The following is a 23,006-nucleotide window of genomic DNA, read 5'->3' as shown; positions in this document are numbered from 1 at the left end:
AAAATCTACTTCCGTTACGGGACACTTTTTCTAACATGGCATCCCGCAAAATGATTTATAAGACGTTGTCACGTCAAAATAAGTGTGAATCAAATAAGAAAAAAACATGAAAATCAAACTTAAATAGACCTATTTATCTTTCATATCTTAGCTCAAAATGTTCACTTATAGCAAGTATTGTTCGATGTATAGCGACTAAGGTAGATCATAACACCAAAAATAATTATTAGGGAATATAAAATTAGTATGAAACTATGACAGATACCAAATCACTTATACTGCCAAAAAAAAAAAATATTAGCTAAGGTTGTATGTTTTTTAGAAAATAATTACCAACATGATGAAAAATGTTTAATTTTGGCCTTTAATTTTGTCGGATTATATAATATTATGAAAAATCTTTATTATTTACGCTGTTAATATTTGTTTCACCTTCCAATTTTTATGTAATATTGGTTTGCATTTTTTTCAAGAACAGCCAATATATTTTTGAACAACTGGGTGAGTCTTGAATTCTCTAACGATTTTGGCTTGGAAAGAGGTCATTGTGTCAACTGTTAGAGGTGTTTCGTAATTATTTAATTAGCGTAGTAGTTGTCAAAACCTCAGCAGGCGCGTGTGAGCGAATGGCCATTCAAATTTATTGTAAATTACAACAATAATTTTATTTATAATTAAATTTAATAAATAAATTAACTAAATAATGCCTAATTTATTAGCATCTTAGATTACCAATTCTTGGTGTTAAGACATTTCAATTGCAATTACTTTTTACTACTATACGCCTAGTATACACTCAACATGTCAGATATTCCCTCCTCTATTGTGGTAAAGCATAGGAGGAAAAAATACATATTATTGTGTACAAAGAATTCTAAAAAAAAAAAAAAATCAAGAGACCAAACTATCTCGAAATTATTTAGATTTTTTTGACTGTTTAACATTTTAGTGCTCGCAAAATACATGCATTCGACAATTGAAATTAAATTTATTTTACAAAAATACTTCTATTATCAAATTATTGCCATGAAAAAATATAAACATTTTTGAATAATATTTTAAATTACTTTTTATTTAAATTAATTTTATGATGGATCGATGTATTAGGCTTTGTAATTTTTTTAATTGTAATCCACCGAGGACACCGGGAGTGATTTATTACTAGTTTCGCTGCTCAATAATCGAAATGCTGGTATATTGTATATTATTAATTAAAGACTTTAATTAAATTTAAAGACTTTAAGTATATTTAATTTAATTAAAGACAATATTTAATTTAAAAACGGTTGTTTGCATTAATTTTTTTTAATTTAATCATTTATTGACATTTACAACGGTATATAAAATGGGCCTTATTATTATCATGTAGATCAGTCTTTTGTAATGAGTTGGGTGTTCAGACCGTTTGTCTAGTAAGTGCTGTAGTAGTCGGAATCTGCGTGCAGTTTCCTGTCTTTTCAGTCTTGTGTGAGGATTTCAGGTTAGTCGTTTGTCAAGGTGTAGTCCAAGTTAACGAATCTGTTCTACAGGGGTAAGAGCCACATTATTAAAGTATACTGTAGGGCAGTCGGGAGGTTTACGGTGAAGAGTAAAGGTGGTTTGATGGGATTTGTTCGGAATTATTTTTATCTTCCAATTTCGACATCATTCTTTGAGGGTTGTGATATGGGACTGGAGAGTTTGGAATGGAATCAAAGGGTTATCATTATCTGTGAGCATACATGTGTCATCAGCATACGAGGTAAGGATAGTGCTAGGAGTTGTTGGGATGTCATCTGTATAGACGGTGTAGAGAATGGGATCGAGGATACTACCTTGAGGAACACCAGCGGATTGAAATTAGAAAGATGAATAGGAACCATTGTGGTTTACTTGGAATAATCTATTAGTAAGAAAGGAACGAATGATGAGAAAATATGTAGGAGTTAGAAATTTACGGAGTTTGTAAAGCAGTTCCGGGTGTCAGACTCGATCAAAAGCCTGTTCTACATCGAAAAAGACTCTCGCGCAGTACATTCCGCGTTCCAAAGAAGACGAGACAACATCCACCACACGATGACATTGCTGGATAGTGGAGTGGGACGTTCGGAATCCAAACTGGTGATCTTATATGATTATATGATTGGAATCTAGGATGGGGTATAGGCTTTTCAAAATAGGTTTTTCGAGGATTTTTCCCATGATCGGTAATAGAGAGATGGGATGGTAAGAGGGTGGGTGTTCTGGCCGCTTTGAATTCATTTTAAATATAGTTTTACTTATACAAGGGCTACATGGGTTGGTTTCATTATTACTCATTATAATTACATATTATAAATACATTCACTAAAAATAGTTAATTGCGTTCATTTGAAGCATAGTTTTTTCTTAGGAATAGGTTGAGCATTTCTTTCTTGAGCTGCATCAATTAAACGATTGTTTGCGAATTTAGGGAATGTACTTCATAATCGAATATAAACTGTTTTAAAATCTCATGCAGAGCTCCCTCTCATTTTTATTTTTAAATGGTGGAGATGACTACGACTCAACCCCTTACAAAAAATATTACATTCCCAAAATATAGTTCTATGGAATATTTTTGAAACACTTATAAATGCTATATCAATTATAATCTTTCAAGGACAAATTTCACAATTAAAAAAAAATACTGTATTTTTGTATTAATTCGCATTTATATTTGAAATCTCGTAAATAGATTATTATTCTACCTTTTTTCCTTTGTATTGTGGATATAGGTACAGTTTGACAGGAGTTAAAAACGATAATTTATCCTGTCATTCAGTTCTATGTATGGTCACTCAAAATATCTGCAAAACAGCGATGAAAGAATACATTGTAGTTTTAATTTAATTGTTACTTATACTTCTTGAGGAAGAAGAAGCATGATGATGAAGAATTTAGAGCTCTGTTGGTAAGCCAGTGTGGCCTCGGTGATCAAGAGTGGAAGGTAACTGATGATATGCTATTAGGAACCAGGAGGTCCGGAAGTCCTAAGCTTCGGCGATGCCATCGGGTATCGACTGCTTAGAAATCGATTTTACCAGAATCTCCTCAAGAATACCAGGAGCTACCATGGTATGTACCGTCAGTTACAATTGATTTCTACTTTTTTTTTTACATCATGGTAAATATATATTAAAACAATTTTATCCTTCTTGTACGGTTAGGGACATTTAAAGTCTAGCTTAAATAATTTGCTACATAAATTTTTAAAAAATACTGAAGTAAATTTCATGTAAATTGATATGGTATTTTTTCATTATTGTTCATAGATAAACTAAAACATAATAAATTTTGATAATAATAAGCTTGAGAAAACTAGCACTTAGCATCCTGCATACGTAAGTTTTGTCTCTATTTTTGTCATCGAAAATATCTAAAGAACAGGGAAGGCGAAATCTATCAACGGAAAATATTTATTTGTTGGAAATAATGAATATAAATTTGTTCCTGCCAAAAATAAAACAGTTTAACAAAAGATAACGAATTAGTAATATGATCAGGAAAGTTCGCAGTCTCGGTTTCTCTGTTCAAGTCGGATTAATCTTTTTTTTTTCATTTGTAAAATTCTTGAATGTTTTTTATTAACCCATTTTTTATTCCAAAAAAAAATAAATACAAACAATTTGAAATGGATATTTTTTCAAATATTTAAAATTAAAGTTACTTTAGAGGAAGATGTTTAGATATTTCGGCATTTATTTATTTATTATTTTCGTACCCCCCTGACGAAATAAGTAATTGAATACATACATACATACAGGGAGGTATATGTATATCTGGTAGTTTAAATCCCCCAAGATAGCCGTGTGTTCTAACATATGAATCTCGCCATTCAAGCCTTGTTCGACAATTTAAATGAGGAAAAAACTTATCTGGTGTTAAAATCACCTCAATTCTCATCGATTCAACGAGTTTAATCAAACTACAGAAATAGATAAAAAATATTTAGTAATAAAAATGATAAAATGAATTAACATTCTAGTTACAGTACTTGTAGAAGATCGATTTAAATACAGATAAACTTATTTTTTATTTCCAACCCTACTTGGAATTATTATTTAAACTGTTGTTAATAATTATGTCAGTAAATATCAAAACTCAAGTGGTTTTAGTTGCTATCGGAACTGACACTCCCTGACGATATCTGGGGGCAGTTATGGCCAATCAAAGCCTGCCTAATAGATGACCCCGACTAATCTAGTCCAATCAGAACATCTCTAACATAAATTCACTCTCCCGTGCATCGGCTAATTGGATAGGCTGAGGACGGTCCTAATTAACACGCCGCAATGGATTTTATTTTATATCCTCCTGATGGCCTAGAACCGAAAACCGAATCTGCAAATCGATTGACAATTATAGTCGATTGTTAAGTGGAGTTGATTGTTCCCCAATTATTTCAATTAAAATCTGTCGATTTTTGTTCTGTTGGAACATAGAGCCTTAAGTTTGTTCTTCTCAAACCATATATTTTAATTTTTTCGATGTTAGTTGTAAGTAGAAGTGAAATCGTATTTTTTTTTCTGATATCCAGATTTTTTGGTTTAACTTGATTGAATGTTTTTTTCAATAAACTCCTTACTTTATCTAAACGTTTATGCTAAATCGAGTTCAAAAAGGTTATTTGAACAATTGAAGTGACCTTCAAAATAACCATGAAACGGCTCATATGGCCAAATGAAACAACTTTAAAACGCTTAAAATTACTTCGCAATGGAATATTGTTTGATTTAATAATTTATGGAACAGCAAACAACAAACATTGAAAAAATTTTATAAAATCACTATACTAATCCTAAAAAAATTGCATTTTTTTTATTGTTGTCAGATCTCCAATATCTGGTGTTTCCACACTCACGATTTTCCTTACAGCTTTCGAGCTTGTGGAATTTTCCTGAAGTTTTATATATATTATATAAGATATATTTTAAAAAACTAATGAAAAATGAACATATTTCCATTGATACCTCAACAAAATTATTTAAAATATATTAAATTATATTATAAAGGCTATAAATACTAATTATAAAGACTAATAGCACTATATCTTTGTTAATAATGGTCCAATTTAATGTTCCAATTAGAAATTTTGAGAGTTTTATTATTTACACATTGTTTTAACTAATGAAATTAAGAAAAGAAAGTTCTACTTTCATTATATCTATTTTTTCCTGTTTTTTATTTTTTATTTATGTAAGTTTTATAAAAAGGTTAAATGCGTTTTGTTACAGCAAGCTACAGAAAAAGACATTTTTCGGCTCTTGCGCACAGGGTATTTAATTTTCTACAAAGGAATTTGAGGGTTAAAATCCTTCAAAAAACACAAAAAAAAAAGCCAAAAAATTGTTTCACCTATTCAAGAGATGATAGTTAACATTTTTAGTAATAAAACTATTTAGTTTTTTTCTATCTTCATAAACAAACAAGATATGGAGGTACGGATCTCCTTATAAAATACTAATTTAGTCTGACAAAAATATCAGACTAATAAGATGAGACGTATAGTCATGGTGTATTGAGAGAATCATCGTGACGTGTCCTATGGCTTTAGTGGCAAATTTAAAACAAAAGGTCTTCTGATTTCAAAGAAAAACCGCGGTGAACAAACGAATTTTGGTTTCATGTTTTCAGTAAGAAACCTTTGTAACTGATTAAGAAAGAAAGATTCAAGCCACCTAAAAATTTGAGGTTTAGAAAATGATAGCTGATTTTCAGGCGAATTTATATTTCATACGGCCATATATCAGCCATTTTTGAAGACTGTGCAAAAACAAGAAGTGTTTAGCAATATTTTTTTTTTTTTTTACAAGCTTAAGAAAAACTATTATTTTTTTTAATATAACAGTTTTTTTTTTCTTTAGGCTTGATATAACGAATTTGTAACACTTAATTGTTGTTTATTATTTACTGTTATGATAAATGCATAATTTAAATAATAAACTTTTTGTAATGTTTTTCTGCGTCATTTTGGATTCTATGTGTCTTGATACGTATATCCTCAAATTATGAGAGAGGATTATTTTTTTTTTTTATCTTGGGAGATTACAAAGGTTCATTATTAGAAAAAATAAACCAAAAATGATTTGAATCTTTTAACCTGTAATTTAGGCAGGAACACCTATTTATTTAACTACGATCTGCCTCTGGGCTTATTCCACATTCTGGAAGGTAAGTGGAAGTTTGCACTGTAGAGGTTCCCTGCTAAATACTCCAGTTAGATTGAGCATTTCCAGGACGGGTTCACTATACCTACTTGCCTTAACCCAGAAAAACTCCTGGTTAAACTCTAAGAAAGAATATTGGACTTGGGGGTTGTTCTAAGCATCCGAAATTAAAATCTCTGAATTAAACAAGGTATTGTTATTATCTAATGTTTTAACACTAATTTCATTATTTTACTTAGAAATCCCAATTATTATTGCATTTTTCAATTAAACGTATGTAGGTAATAATGTTTATTTTATTCATTTATTTTTAAAAAAATGATAAATCAGGAGTAGAAGTAAATACATACTTTTTTGGCATGACTTTTATTCTAAGATCTATTCAAAAGTGTGAATATCAACATTCATTCCGCGGGCCTCCATGAAATAATTTTGCAGCCGTGACTGAACTAGATGGGAATCGAACCTATAATATTCTGAACCCTACACTCTGCGACCCTCACACCTGCTTGTTCAGTGGTCTTTTACTTTTATTAACACTATGATTTCAAATATTAACCTTCTGATATAAAGTCAAGATCTGGGTTGTCGGTCTTCTCTTCTGTTAGCAGATTTTAACTGTTCAATCCCAACCTTACTACATCATATTAAAGTTTTAACAAGGGTTTCCTTATCCACATCTCTCTTATCTCTTCACTTAAATTTATACGAAATATATTTAAAAAACATATTTTTTATACATATTATAAATATATTATTCAATGATAAACAGTCAATGTAAGTCCATTTGATGGTTTGAAGTTTGACGGAAGACTAACTAGTCGTTGGATGAATGAAGTAATGGCCTCTTAGTGGCTCACCGCCTCATTGATCAAGTCAATCGCGGTGGCTTTGGAGTGAGTGGTTTGCCGCCTTCATTAACATACATATTATCTGTCTTTGTACTCCTTTTGTAACTCTCACTGATTTACAGAAATCCCTTCAAATCAATTTTGTAAAAGGTTTATCAATGACAAGTCTTGTAGTCGCACGCCTAAAATGAATTTTTGTTCGGGTGAAATAATTATGTATACAAAATAAGGATTCCGTTACATAATCATAACCATAAGATCTAATTAGAATAATCTAAACTACGAAATTAATGTATAAAGATTAATTAAATTCTGTACCACTACGACCCATGAAGGGTACAGAAGGGTTCAGTACTATGTAAGAAAGTAGTGCTACTAGACCAACGGTTGTGGAAGGAGGTGATTTGGTCAGAATTACGCTCGACCGCCAGATTTTTACCCAATTTATGAGGCCGAGTGGACCTCAGGTAGGCTCCAGATCTCACAGGGTTGACTCATGGCTACAATGTAACATAAAACAATTTACTGCCCAGCCGATGATAATAGAATAAATAAATAAAAGAATACAAATTTTAGAATTTTAATAATTATTACCGTGAAAAAGTATTTAATAAATGTCTTTCTATTTTACAAAATTGATACAAGGTACTCAAATTAAAACGTGTATTATTCTACTTAGTCGAAATAACATTTTATTAAAAAAGTTGGACGTTAAAAGGCTGAAATAATAAAAAACATCCTGAGAAAGGGGCATATTTCCGGAACGTCAATACAATTGCTGTCTTGGACAAAAAATTTCAAAATGTGAATAATTAGTTTTTTATAAAAAATAATAAATATATAATATATTTCATCAATTGAGCCAGTCAACACTGGATGTCTGGTTTCTAGGTATCAAATTTGAGCTTCTACAATGTTACTAATAAAAGAAAAGATGGATTTACAGGATGGTTTGTTTAGTGGAAATTAGAACGATTATTCGGATTATTCATTAGTAACTTAGTATTGTGGATTATCTTGCAATGGGGTTTGTAGAACAGGATGAAACGGTTGTTATCAAATCTTAAAATATACCTAAGCTGTAATTAATTAATTTATTAAAATTCATGCTGAATAAATAAATGCTTCATATCGTGCACCCGATACTTTACCGTTTATTATTGGTCTTTCTATTAGAATTTATGGAAAAATTAAAAATTAAATTTTACCATTTTAAAAAAAAAATATGAAATTTCACTTTTCAATATTCTTGATTATTCGATATTTTCAAGTCACGTATTGGCTCAAATGAATTAAATTTACTTCAAATTCATTCTGTATGAATAGTTTAGACGATATTTCACAAAATAAGAGATGATTACGATATTTTTTTACTTTATAAGGGAAAGTGGTCATTTTTTGATAAGCTATCAAAGGATCGATATATGAATCGATCAATTAAAAAAAAAAGATTATGCTATGCTGTTATGAAAATCGGTTGATTCAGAAAAAAACTACCCCTGTTAAATGTTATTATTTGCCTGTGTTTATTCAATTAAATGAACACTAATATTTATTTATGATGTAAATACTTCTATATCGAAAATAAATGAACGAAAATACTTTTTTAAAGCATTATTCAAGCATAATGTGGCCATGTTGAATTTTTTTTCTATTTTTTTCTGCTTTAAATTTATATATCTTTTGTTGTTGTTTGTTGGGTCCTCAAATTTGTATTTTACCTTCATAATCTCCCAAAAGCTTGGAACAACGTATAAATCCAAGCAAAATCGATTCATTACTAAACAGTTGGTATTAATAAGATTCTCATTTTCTTATGAGAGGCCCCTGTATTTTTACTCAAAGGATTTCAACAGAAGGAATTTGTGATGCGAAAGGAGGAGCAAAAACAAGACAGTCTACCCGAGTCCTAAACTCCTTATTGACGACTAATCTCAATTTACAACTGTCCCTAGTGCCTCTCCTGGAATTAATTTACAATTTAATTCTTCCCTTGCCTGTACTGGATAGTAAGCGTTTTAGAATAATTAGCAGTTCCACCAAATTAAAATGTTGTAATTACTATTAATTATTATAATGTAATGTTGATTAATAAAAAAATTATTAGTTTTAAAAATTAATGAAGTTTCGAAAAAAATAGGGTGATTTTGACCTATAATTAATGACCTGGGCAGAATAGCCTGCAAAACATTTTTAAATTTAAAAAAATTAATTAATGAGTAATAATTTAATGAAGGAAAAACAAACATGAAACATAAAAGCAAAATGAAATATAAAAGTTGCATAACCCAAAATAATGTATAAAAAATAGTCAACACTATGTGATGATGACTATAAGTGACTATCATATCTACGGAAAAATAAATAACAGGAACACACACACAAAAAAAAAAAGAAAAAGATGTAGAAGGTTAGGAGAAAAATTATTAATTTATATATTATTTCCTTTCTCACCATTCCCATCTATCCTTTTTTATTGTGTTTATAGCCTTATTTATTTTTCTTGCATGTTATATTATTTTTAGATTATCATCAAATTAAAAAAAAAAAATTAAATCTGTACGGCTGTAACTCATGAAGAGTGAGGGGTGTAGTACCTTGTTAGGAAATACTATTGCTGGACTAACGGTTGTGCAAGGAGGTGATTTGGTGGGAATCACGTTCAACCGCCAGATTTTTACCCAATTAAGAGTACTCACTTCATGAGGCTAAGTGGGCGTAGGAGGGATCCCGAACTCACAGGGCTGACTCAGGATTACAATGAAAAAGAAAATAGTCATCTGCCACAGCCGGATTCGAACCTGGATGCTTGGAGTTTTTAGCACAATGAGATACCTACTCTTGTCGTCAAATATTATTATTATTATCATTAATTAAGCTTTTATAACTTCTATATATATATTTTTTGCATATATATTTTATTATTTTAATTTCGTGGATATACAGTGTGGTACCAAGAACTACCTTTCTTCAAAAACATTGTTCTTTTTTTAAGAACAATAAAACAATATTGTCTAAATTTAATATACAGTTTACTCTATTTCGTTTCTTGTGGATTTTTGTTGTATATTTTCGATTAATCCAAATGTTGGAGTTTTACAACCCAAGGATCGATCCTAGTTATTGTCCTTTTCAAATCCTCCACCCTTGGAATCCTCGACTGAGTCCGACACGCAAGAATATATCACTCGTCCAACTAGATAGTACTGCATTAAGTTTAATAATTTCAAATAAGCTATAACTTGGAGATAATCAATATAAACTAGGGGGGGGGGATAACTTGTTTCGTCCGAATCCCATTTAAATAACTTATTTTGACATAGAACTATTTCACTTTGACCGTTAGACGTATTTTACAGAATTAAGGAACAACTTTCTTTTTGTTTCTAACTTTTTTTTTATGTTCCTAAACAAATAAGTACTAAATGTACAGGTCTTAATTTAAATGAAGATAAATAAAGTGTTATTTATAATATTAATATATTTATTTGTTTTTTGGACAGCACCCCTACAAGTAGAGTTAGCCAGTTTAGTATATTATTAATAAATTCAAAATCATTTATTTAAATTAATAATATACAATACTTGACAATATACAATAATATGAGCAAGTTATTTACATTTCTGAAAATTTGAAAAGAACCATTACTGTATGTTTAATTATGTAACAGATAAAAGCAACATATTATATTCTGTAACCGGATCTAATTTTAAGATGTTGGGTTACAAATAACAATTCAAGATACAAATTTATGGGTATTGAATGCAGGATTTTATACAAATAATTTGGGGTTAATATTATTCAATTTGGGCGTGTATATCTTGATGAAGTGTTATTTATTATTATAATTTACAATTAAAGGGGGGGGGGGTCATTTAATAAATGGCCAAGGACCTTCCAAGTACATCTACTTTCGGCTCATTCCACTCTGGGTTACACATACCAAAGATGATTGAGTTTTAGCCCTCTGAAGGCGAAGGCTCTTGGAGCTAGTGATTGACTTGAGAACTAATTACAGGATCGACAGCTACAGTTGCCACAAGTTCCAGTCGCTACTAGCAGTCACATCACTGACATTGCTAATTAATTTTCAATAACTTTGTGTGACGTAAGAAATAGCTGTAACTCTTTAAACAAAACATGAAGAAAAACTAATCTGTAACTAGAGACCCATTCACTTCTATTTATTAATACACTGGAGCGAGTACTTGTATGTGTCATTCAAGTATGAAAGTGTGAGGGTGAGGGCATGAGTGATTGCGCGATGTGAGGTTAACTGTGCAACTATTCTCATCTTCAGATATGTTCAACATAGCTGAGTGTGTGAGTACCAACAAATTGTTGGGAGTCATACAAGCGAGTGTATGCACTGGTGTGAACTCTTATGAATGCGAATGAGCCACTTAAATCCTAAATTCAAATGGACATGTTAAATGGTGTATCCATATTAAAAAATATAGATAAACCATCTATAGTTAAAAAACTATAGTGTTAGAGCCGATGACCATTGGGGAGGGTCTCATGGTCCCTCAATTCTTAGTTATCTAGGTGCGATTCCCACCTTTAAGTCGGTTCCTATTCAGTTCACAGCGCAAATTCCCTCTCCAGTTAGTGGTGGGCGGCATACTCCAGGTCAGTGATGTCCAAAGTGTTTTTGGCGGCGGAACCCTTTTGGTAGAAGTAGGAAAAAACTAGCTCCACCTCCTTACTTAGGGTCCCCGAGGAATAGGAGGTAGGACACAGATGTTTTTACCAGGTCAGTGGTCCTTTCCAGATCCTCATTGATATACCGCCTTAACCGGGTCCTCACCCGTTTATATATAAATATGTCACTAGTTCTATTTCTTCCTTGTAGCATCTTTTTCAATTGTATGAGTGGTATTTTTCAATCTAATTTAAATTTTATTAGTTAAACTGATACATCAACGCTTTGGAGTATCCTCTTCATCTTTTGAACTAAATCAACTTCTTTCGTTATTCAACGAATTTTCTAAGTCTTAATAAACAATAATTTACATGTAGTAGTTTTATATACGAGGGTAAGACAATTATTATCCGCAATATAGTCATAAAATTGTATTGTAATTAATTAAGAAACCTACAAGTACGTCATTTTTCGACAGTCCCCTTGCTTTTCAACGCACTTGGTCCACCGTTGCATCAAGCTTCATGATTGCTTTGTCCGTGGTAAATCAACGGCCCCTTAAAGCCTCTTTGAGCGGACCAAACAAGTGATGGTCAGATTGGGACTATATGGAGGATGAGCCAGTACTTCAAAATTGAGTTTCTGGAGTGTGGGTAACAGTATGCGGACGGGGATTGTCGTGCAACAACACAACACTTTTTGACAGCAGTCCTCAGCATTGGCTTCGAATTAGCTTTAGCTTGGTAGTAAGCATCATCATCTTCCAGTGCCGGACCTTATGAGTACCAAAACAAAGTAAGCATCAGTATTCCTGCGGACGGTTGGGTTTTGAACTTTTTCTTGCTCGGCGAATTTGAATGTTTCTATTCCATACTCTGTCGTATACTGTAATGATGTATGGTTTCGTTACTAGTAATAATCCTGTCTAAGACATAGCTCGTTATCATAGCAATCCAAATGTTTTTAGCAGGTGTCCAAGCATGTTTGTTTATGTGTGAGTTGTTTTCAGACCCATCTTGACAAATTTTATGAAACCCAAGTCTGATGCGGAATATTTTGTTGGCAGAACTGTGACTAATTTGCAGACGATATGCTACTGCGTCAATAGTTACTCATCTGTCTAAGAGCATCATTTCATCTGAACGATCAATGTTTTCTTAAACGGTCGTCCGGATCCTTTATCCTGCGTAACACTTGTGCGACCATTTTTGAATCCATTCGTAGACCCTCCGTTGTGGTAAAACACTGTTCCCGTTCTGTACCGGAAGCCTTCGATGATATTTTTGCCCCTGATACTCCTTCCAACCACAAAAAACGGATCACTGAACGTTGCTCTTGGTGAAATACACGGTGCTGGACATAACAACAAATAAACAAAGCATGCGTCATCAACGCAAAACAACATTGGTACCAACATAAACAAAAATATAACTAAATCGCTGATAAATATTGACACCCTCGTAACATTGTCCCATTCTAATTGTTGGTCTAAATACAAAGTGTTGTCCTTCCTGAATGATATTTTTTTTCCTAACTGGCTAAGTTGTAAATTATTTAATATTTTTAGTTCGTTAAATTGCTGGCTGGTTCATATTATTGGAGTGATTTGGTCTGTTTAAATCCCCTTGGGCTGTGTGAATGGTTTGTTATTGCGGTCGTTTGAACTCTATTTGGAGCCAATGCACTGGGAAAGGTCGTATCACAATTGGCTTCATTTAATGGCCTTATCAACGCCTCACTCCAGTATTTACACGTTTATTTCCACTCCGGTCCATAGTTCACATCGTCTCTATTCAAGCAAAAGCCTCTAAAGGCGATAAGTTTTATTGTTAGTTATAATATTATTTAATTTATATTATTACTAGCATGGAGTTCCTTTCTAAGACTGTTTTATTAAGACTAACTCCTCTCTTTCTCTCTTTTACTCCCTTTCTCATCTTTTTTTCAAAATTATAATTATTTTAAATTTAATTTATGCCTCCAATTTGTTAATTCATTGTTTATATAATTACCTTTAAGAATTTTCTAATGATATAACATAAAATGGACGGAGAGGTGGAGCTGGTCAGTACTCCCGATTAATCTTACATTCATTATTGATTTAATTTAGAAATAGATTAGGGCAGGGGTTATACCGGAGGCAGTTGTAATGGAGGCGTTAAGTATCCCCTTATTAACTTCGTGTATTTAGCCGGCTCGAGACCGGCCGGGGCGAGTTAACTTTTATTCCATGACAGTTCCACAAAATAAAAACTGAACCTACCCATCCTGGCTAAAATTTGTTGGTAAGCTGCACGATATCAGAAATTGCCTGGTCCTCAGCCATCGTTTTGTAGGATATAAGGAAGTATTAATTTTTATTTTTTAAAATTGTTTAAAGTTTTTTTCTGAGTTATAAAGTATCACATCATTAATTGATATAGACATGTTATTTTTTAAGTTCTTTATTTTTTTTTTCATGAAATAGGCAATTTGTTTTAGTTTAAGATTATTTTTACTTTAACTAAGAAAATTAATTATTGTTAATTTCTATGATTTATATTTAGTTGTTAAACAACTTTCCATTTAATCCATACAGTATTACTTCATATAAATTACATATTATCATCATAAGTAGTTTATGATAGTTTTGTTCTGTCAGTTCTCCAACCCTCTCCTAAAATGTTCTGATGGTGTTTCTGAATGTTTTTCGGGTGTTTGGACCCTTTCCAAGCGTGTGCTCAGAGGGGACACAACTTCATCGTTCTTTCATCAGATTTTATGAATAAAAGATTCGAAGTTGACAAGAAAAAAAATTAATTCTCCTTTCACGATGGAACTTATTGGGGAATGAATAAATGGAGCGAGTAGGGAATGTAACTTGGAGAGGGAATGGAAAGGGTTTTAAATCCAAATATAAATTATGGATACGGTCGCCCTATGTACTTTGAGGAAGAGCTCTGTATACATCCATCTCGTTCCGTCCTTTCTATTTGAATATCTTATCTCTTCCTGCGACAAAGCCCAACATGAAACCTCCTCCGGGGGACACGGACTTCGCTCAAGTTCCTTCACTTTGCAACGATAAAGCACTAGTAATTTCTCTTTGAGCTCCTTTCTCCAACAATCCTTTCGTACATCAAAGTATCCTTCCAGAAAAAGTGAAATATCTTGTTCAGAATTTTGAAATATCTATATTGGTTTAAATATTATAAAACAGTATTATTTATGTGTAATTATTTTAAAATTAAATTAAAGTGAGCAATTATGAGAACTTGATATACTTTAGTGTTTTTAAAAACGTTTTTCTTATCACAGTACCTATACGATGTGATCTTTAAATTTTTTATTAGCTTGTTGTTTTATACTCACCATATTTCATTTTAATTAATTTTTTTTTTAACAAGCTTGTATTGGCTTGTTAAATGTTAACAACTGACTTTACCGGTACTAATATAAGTTCCAATCATTTTTATAAGAAATATTGTTACAGGTTTATTTGAAGTATTGAAAATTATTATTTTAATTCAATCTGATATTGCTTTTTAAGATTACAAAAATATTTTAATTTATATTTGGAAATTACCTTCTATTATTAGAAACGTAAATAAAATATGTGTAAAAATTTTCATAAATTCTGAATTTTATTATTATGGAATTTTATAAATATGAAAAATATAATCTGGTACAAAAAAATAATTTTGTAAGATAATAAAATCCTTATCCATCATTATATCTGCTCGATATAAGTGTCACTATTTTGATAAACATTTCACTTTTTCTTTTTATGACAGAGATAATACAGAACGTTAGAATTTTATGGTTAATTTAAAAATAAAAAAATAAAGATCACCCTCTCTCTTTTCCTCTCCCACCCACTCCCTCACTTTTTCTCAATATAATTTTCATTTTTTTTAATTTATCCCCCTTTATGAAATCATTGTTAAAATGATTAAAGTTTAAATCTAAATTATTCTATTGATATTATCTAGAAATGAAGCAGGAGCTATTTAGCACTTTATTAAAAAAAATAACACTCATTTATTAAAAAAAAATTAAATGAAATGATATTTGGAATCAAAATGAGAATAAAACAACTCGTATTTTATTTTTGCACACAAGATAAATTTACATTTAATTTAAGGCATACTGATTTATTTTTTCTTCTTGTCTTCTTTATTTTATTTTATTTTTTTATTTCTTATTTATTCTTTTTGTCCTCACAACAGAAAATTTTCACTCGCATTATAGCAACTTAGTCCAGTTTGTATTCGGTAATATGATTTTTATGAACTATGCGGATTGGTACCTAGATTAATTCGACCAAATTGATGCTTACTATAATATATAAGATACACGATAAAGTTAATTTCAAGAACAGCTGGTCCAATTCGGCTGAAAGTTTGGAATAAGTTTATATATTTTCTGGTAACCCGTACTTAATAATCATAATTCTTTGCTTGATATAACTTAAAATGGACTCGGATCTTTGGCTAGACAGTACCCACAAAGATACATCAGAGGCTGATTTTATTATATGGTTATGGAGGCAACATCTCGTGTTGATTTTTTAAATTTTATTATAAATTATTGGTTTTCAATTGATAATAAATTTAAATAACTCACAAAATGGAACTTCTTAATTTTTTTAACGTTTCTCATTATATATATAAAAAAATTGAAATGTTTGTGGAAATGATGTTGCTATATCAGGAATAAAAAATGGTTAACTCATAAAACAACTAAGGTGTACATCTTTTTTTTTTTTTAGTAATTTATTTTTATTTTTAATCTGAGTTATTGAATTACTTGTAAATTAAAATAATAGATCTGAATATTAAGAAAGGATTTTCCACATTATATATTTTGTTTCTTTTTAAACTTTTTATGCGTCACTATATTGGAATGCAATTATCTTTTCTTTTTTTTTTTATTGTTTCAAATTGAAAAAGAACTTCTTTCAGAACAGTTATGTTGTTGTGTTTATTTGTCAATAATGGACCATTCAATACGGAAGGAGTACAATAAAGATTGACGATAAGAGTTGCTTATCCCTATTTACCCCTGGGAACGCGGTGACCCGGTGCTTCAAAGAAATCCGCTGTGCTGGCAATATCTCGAGTGGCTATTCAAGTCTCGCTTCACTCCGGACAACTTTACTTAGAGCTAATACCGTATATAACCAAGCCACAGCAGTATTTATTCAATTCTTTTATTGTTGATAATTTTAATAGTAGTAATATTTAGAAATATTAAAATAAATAATTTCTCTTCGATTGGTACAACAATCTAAACTAATAATACAACCCTTTGCACTCGGAAAATCTATTTTAAGATCACCAATAGGAAGATAGATGGAATGGAGATTCGCTGGTATATCATATGAAGATTTAAGGGAGCCATATGCTCGGCGATCAGTCAAAATGTGTTTAACAGTAAGTTGTGTCCAGCAAGTTTGGCATTCAGGTCATAGGAGATATATAAGATCATAAGATAACCGTGACTCAGGTTGAGTATAACCTATTCGAAGGCGTGTCAAAATCACCTCTCTGCGCACAATTCTAGTCGATGATATCCAAGGGAGACGTCACTTCTTCTTTCCCTTAATTTATTATCAGTAATATTTGCCCATGTTTGTCTCTATTCCAATTTAATCATTTACAGGCACTCCGTGATTTTGAATTCCTTCTGAAATCGCCAACTTAGCTGCCCCATCCTCCAGTTCGTTACTACGTACGCTATACTCGTTTCTGTTGGCGGACTGTAATGAATTATATACATTTAGTTTAATAGGTTGATTAAAAAAACATTTCTCAAGGTAAGTAGGACTGGCAATGAATGATCAGACAGATGATCAGTTTTTTTTTGGGGGGGGGATAAAAAATATTTAAGCTTTTGTTGATTGCAATGATTTCAGTTGTATAGCTACTACATATCGGCGGCGAAGAGAATAGATATGTACTCGGTTCATTGGTACTTACACTAAAATTGGAACGATACAGAGAACATTAGCTCGAATGTCTTTATCAATGCCCCGATGGCTACCTATCTTTACGTTGCTAATTAATTTTCTAGTCTTACTTTCTTTATCCAGCTCTTTGATTTTGTGCGCCTATCCAAATTTCTGCAATATCTGATGTTTTAAATATATTTATTGGGCATCGCAAAGTTTATCCAGAAAAAACACAAATTTGAAGATTGGATATATCAAAAGTGATTTAGGAACGTCACTCCCTGGGGATCTTACTGGGGCGGGTAAGACCGGGAACGATTGCTTTTTATTCGTTTTATGAAGTTATGTTATGGCAAACAAAATATGAAAAAAAAATGGACGTACACTTATTATTTTATTTCTTTTTTACCGACAACAATAAATAATGAGTCGTTTTTGGGTTTTTTTTAACGGGATCTTCATGTAATAACTCGTTAAATCAGTTTGTGAATTGAAGCAATCAATTGTTCAAAAAGGAATTTTTAAATTGCCTAACCTTGGGGGTCAGATATCGTGGGTGAGTAGAACAATTTAAAATTTTTTTTATATACTACTTATTAATTTAATATATTTTGGAGATACTGTATTAAATATGGCCTCTATCGTAGAAAAAAAGAGGAAGAGTTCTTATTTTTTTTCCAAATGACTGGCGCTCACGTTAGAGGTTGAAAATGGACCAGAAGTATGATGTACACATTTTCAGATTACTCTGTTATGCTTACTTGTAGGGAAGGCATAAACACACTGTTTTTGTTATGCTAAATTCGTGAAGCCGAATGGCAAGAGAGGGTGTGCTCAATACATTAGTCTGAAGGAATCAACTGACCAACAAGAAAAAAAGTTTTTGAAATAAACAATGTAAATATTATTTGAAAGGCAGTTTAATTCCCCACAAAAAAAAAAAAATCAATTAATAGAAGTAATTATCGAAGTTTGACTAGTTTTCGAAAAAGATATGTTGTATTTTGTCAGTAAGGTTATTTTTATTTATTTTTTTTAGCAAAGTTTTAAAAGTATTGTTAAACTATTTGGATTGGTTCTTTAGAAATTAGTTTCGGCACTACTAAAATGCTAGTCGTTTGCCGGAATGTTCTAGATGGGCATTTGAAAGATTATTCAGTTGTATACAAAGCTAGAAGAAACAAATAAATAAATTTATCTTAATCGGATCAGTATCAGCAATGATTATAGCAAACTATTTTTGTTGGGACTTTAATTGGTTATTATTTATAATTAATTGTTTAAATTAGGTATATTATTATTTATGAAGTACCTATATTTCTTAATTATTTTTTTGTTCTCCTAGTTAGTACATTGCCTGATTATCAACAACAGCCTAACAACGTTTTTTATTTATTTATTTTTATTTTATGAAGTATTTCATTATTTTCTGTTTATTTATTTTGTTTTAATTATTTATTTATTTTGTCTTTATTATTTTTTCTTATACTTACAACATTGCCTGACAATAGGTAACTGCATCCTCTGCTACCAGTGCAACAGTACGGACCTGGACAACCCTTTCCAATGCAGAGAATCGCTCACCTCCGACATAGACATCGAGCCCAAGCCCTGCGACGAAGTCTACAACGCAGCCTATTGTATCAAGCACACTGGCCGCTTCGAAGGCGAGTACATCAGATACTTAGCACTTTTACTAACACCACAATGCCGCCAGCTACTAACACCTTATGCTAAGACTATTCACCTTTTAATGCTTTTTCTGATTTTTTCGCAGTTCTATATTACGTTACGTTAAAATGATTTGAAGGTATTAGTTATATAATTATGATTATTAATTAATTGGTCATTCGTCAGTTTTGAGCTGTGGCCTAATTATCAGATAGTTTGTTGTGCAGTATAGTATAATTAAGGCGCTTGGCAGAGTCAAGGAGTATTTTAAATAAATCTTCTATTCTGTCATAATTATAAAGTAACTTCGTATAATATTCTTACTTGTGAAACATATTACTAATGATGCATTGATTATGGTGTTGAATACTTATATAAAACAATCTTGACTTTTATGGATGTTATCTGAATGAAAAGGGATGTTGGGTAATGATCTGTATAAGGGGATGAAAAGAGATGGAGGTGAATTAGGTGAAGTGGGGGTACGATTTTTATAATTGTAAATGAGTTTGTCGATAATGAGTGAGGAAAATTGTTGTTTAAGAGGACTTGTTTAATGTGCAGATATTTATTATAATGAAATTGGGAATCAGAGAGAGAAAAACCACGATGAATAAGATTTTTTGCTGTGTTTAGTTTTTGATGGTAAGGATGTTGGGAGTGATAATTTAGAAGTCTTCCTGAGTAAATTAGTTTTGTGTACCAATCGGTGGATATAGTGTTATTAGTGTTTTTTATGATGAGGAGGTCAAGAAATGGTAGTGAATTTCCTTCCATTCTTCCTTACCATCAAAAACTAGACACAGCCAAAAATCTTATTCATCGTGGTTTTTCTCTCTCTGATTCCCAATTTCATGATAATAGCTATCTGCGCATTAAATAAATCCTCTTAAACAACAATTTTCCTCAAATAATTATCGACAAACTCATTTACAATTATAAAAATCGTACCCCCTCTTCACCTAATTCACCTCCATCCCCTTATACAGATCATTACCTTACATCCCTTTTCATTCAGATAACATCCATAAACACTTGCGCTCTTCTATCCCAAACCTCCAATTTTGACTCTTGTAAGATTTTTACCCGTGATGGGGTGAGAAGGCTGCTTTGGAATCTTCCAGCCCCTCATACGTGGGGAATCCTCAGGTCGAGGTCAAAAATATTGTTCATAATAGTGTGAATGTGATTGTGTTTTTATTTTCTTGTTGTTTTAATTCAAAATTTTATTTTCTTCATGTACATAGTTTCATTTTATTTATATTTCGGTTTATATACATATAGTTTGTTTTTTTTTCTCGAAAAGACCTTGAAGACGACGCGCATATCATAATTCTAATGTTTCTTCTTCGTCTGCTTCCTCTTCTCCCATATGTCTCTCATAAGCTCAACGTGTCTACGTTTTCTCTCCTCAGAGCACGCAAGACCCTTTCTGGAGCACTTCTTTCTCCCAAGAACCTTCATTCCCTTGATCGTCCTTCTGTACTCATCTCTGTCTAAACAATCTCGTTCCCTCAACCCCTCATGTGCAATATCATCCCTAACTTGCTTGAAATATCCTGTTGAATTTTTGTGACTGTGGATTTGTTGAAAAATTCTATAGTTTAGTCTTTCAGGTTTAATCCTTATCATGTGTCCATAGAACCTCAGCCTTCCCAACCTAATGTCAGTCTCTAGGTCTGTTGTTTCCTTATAGATTTCTTGATTCGACCTCGATCTGTATCCTTCAGGTGTTCTCTTAGGTCCGTAGATCTTTCTGGGAATTCTTTCTATTTTCAGAAGCCCTTCTAGGCTGGGAAGACACGAGGTTTCCGTTCCATAGAGTATCACTGGCTTCACCGTGTTATAATGTTTTATATTTATTAATCTTAGCTTTAATAAATAAGTTCTTCTTGTTATATAAATTACTGGTGGCAAAGTTTAATTTCTCTATTTTAGCGACCCTTTCCTTAAACCTTTCTCTCTCCGACCCATAGAGAGTCTATTATTATGTATTTTATTTATTTCCTAATTTTGGTATGAATGTGATTATTTATCACTATTACTTATTGCCCAATGTTGTGGCAGGTTGTAATACTTATCTACAAATGAATAAATCTTTCTATACCGAAAAAAAAAGGTAAGATAAACTACTGCGCTTTTTACTGGACTACCTAAGATTCAGGATACAACGAATAGCTTCTCGTAAATAAAGCGATCTTGATCTATTTTAATATACCTAGCCTATTATAACGGAAATATATTTCTTTGTTATTATGTTTCCCCAGTTTTCACGATCCATAGAATTTCAAAACTATTCATTCAGAACAGAATATTTTGAACATTTATATACTTAAAATATCTTCAGTAATTAGATATCATTGTTTATTGTTTCTTATATCATTGTTTTTACTAACGTCATTTCGTATTTATTGTACTTAGCAAATACGTTTCCGAATCTTTTTTTGGTACATTTCTGAATTTTATGATTATTCTTTCGGAGGTATCTGAAAGATAGTTTAAACTGAATAGTTATTAAATTTCCTAATGACTTTTGGATATTGTTAAAATCGGAAATATTGATAATTGTGCATACCTGTTATTTTTAAAAAAAAGTTCACATTGGAAGAAGATAGTTCACCGTATGGAGTAGATTGTAGGAAGATAGTCGGGGTGGCGGTCAATAAAGGTATCAAAATAATAGAAGAAAACTATGTATTGTTAACCAACGTTTCGCCCCATTTTGTAGGGCTTCATCAGGGCTGATGAGAATGACGTTCTGTTAACAAATGAGTTGGACTTTGCAGGGCTTTGTACTACCATCAGACAGCCCTGACGAAGCTCTGCAAAGTGCAACTCATTTGTTAACAGAACGTCATTCTCATCAGCCCTGATGAAGCCCTACAAAATGGAGCGACACGTTGGTTAACAATAAATAGTTTTCTTCTATTATTTTGATTCCTTTATTGACTCCCACCCCGACTATCTTCCTCCAATTTAAAAAATGTTCTTTTAATATATACTCTCCACCCAATATTATTTTTTGATCATCGTTAATTGCTGTTACAGATGTTCCTTAAATATTACAAACTATATGCTCCTCTCCGTACATATACCGGTAGATATTTATATACTGTGTTATGTTATACAAAAAAAAAAAAATGAAAACTTGTACCGCTACAACCCATGAAGGACCTAGGGTTCAATAATTTATTGGGAAATATTGTTTCGTGAATAACGGTTGTTCCAGAGTATGATTTGTTCATTATCACGCTCAACTGCCATGTTTTTTATAAGTGCCCACTTTATAGAGACTGGGTGAGCCAGAGGAGGGATCCCGAATCAACTGGTTCGATACACCGTTACATTAACAAAATAAATAATTAATTGCCACAACGGGATTCGAACCTGGGTCTGGGAGATAACAGAGCGGTTTTGCATTATAACAATATGATATAGTATCTGATAGATATATTTTTAGCTTTGTGGTATGTTTATTTATTTTGTGCATCCTCCTACGTGGTCTCTGCTCTAGTATTCATAGTTCGACTCGCCTTACTTATTTTAAGTGTTTTATATCTAAGGGCTTTTTATTTCGACATTTATCCATCTATTTTTTATGGCCCCATGTGCCTCGTATATCCTAGAGATAAAATATTAATTTGTTGTTGTTGTTGATTTTTTGCTTAAAGGCGTAAAACCCTCTGGTCATCAACGCCTATGGGATGATAAAAGTAAAAAAAAAAAAAAATAAATAAAA

The 23,006-nt window shown here is 31.7% G+C and overlaps 1 protein-coding gene across 1 annotated transcript in view; it reads left to right on the top strand.

Moving 5' to 3' along the window:
• Positions 1 to 23,006, top strand: part of bou (boudin) — a 58,274-nt gene that overhangs the window by 18,502 nt on the left and 16,766 nt on the right. Inside the window, exon 2 of the mRNA XM_014421071.3 lies at positions 19,108 to 19,263. Coding sequence (XP_014276557.1) covers positions 19,108 to 19,263 — 156 coding nt within the window. The remainder of the gene's footprint in view (positions 1 to 19,107; positions 19,264 to 23,006) is intronic.

Source organism: Halyomorpha halys, unplaced genomic scaffold, assembly GCF_000696795.3.
Source record: "Halyomorpha halys isolate HHAL.00 unplaced genomic scaffold, Hhal_1.1 Scaffold302.1, whole genome shotgun sequence".
Classification (NCBI taxonomy): Eukaryota; Metazoa; Arthropoda; class Insecta; order Hemiptera; family Pentatomidae; genus Halyomorpha; species Halyomorpha halys.
This window is presented reverse-complemented; position numbering and strand designations above follow the sequence as displayed.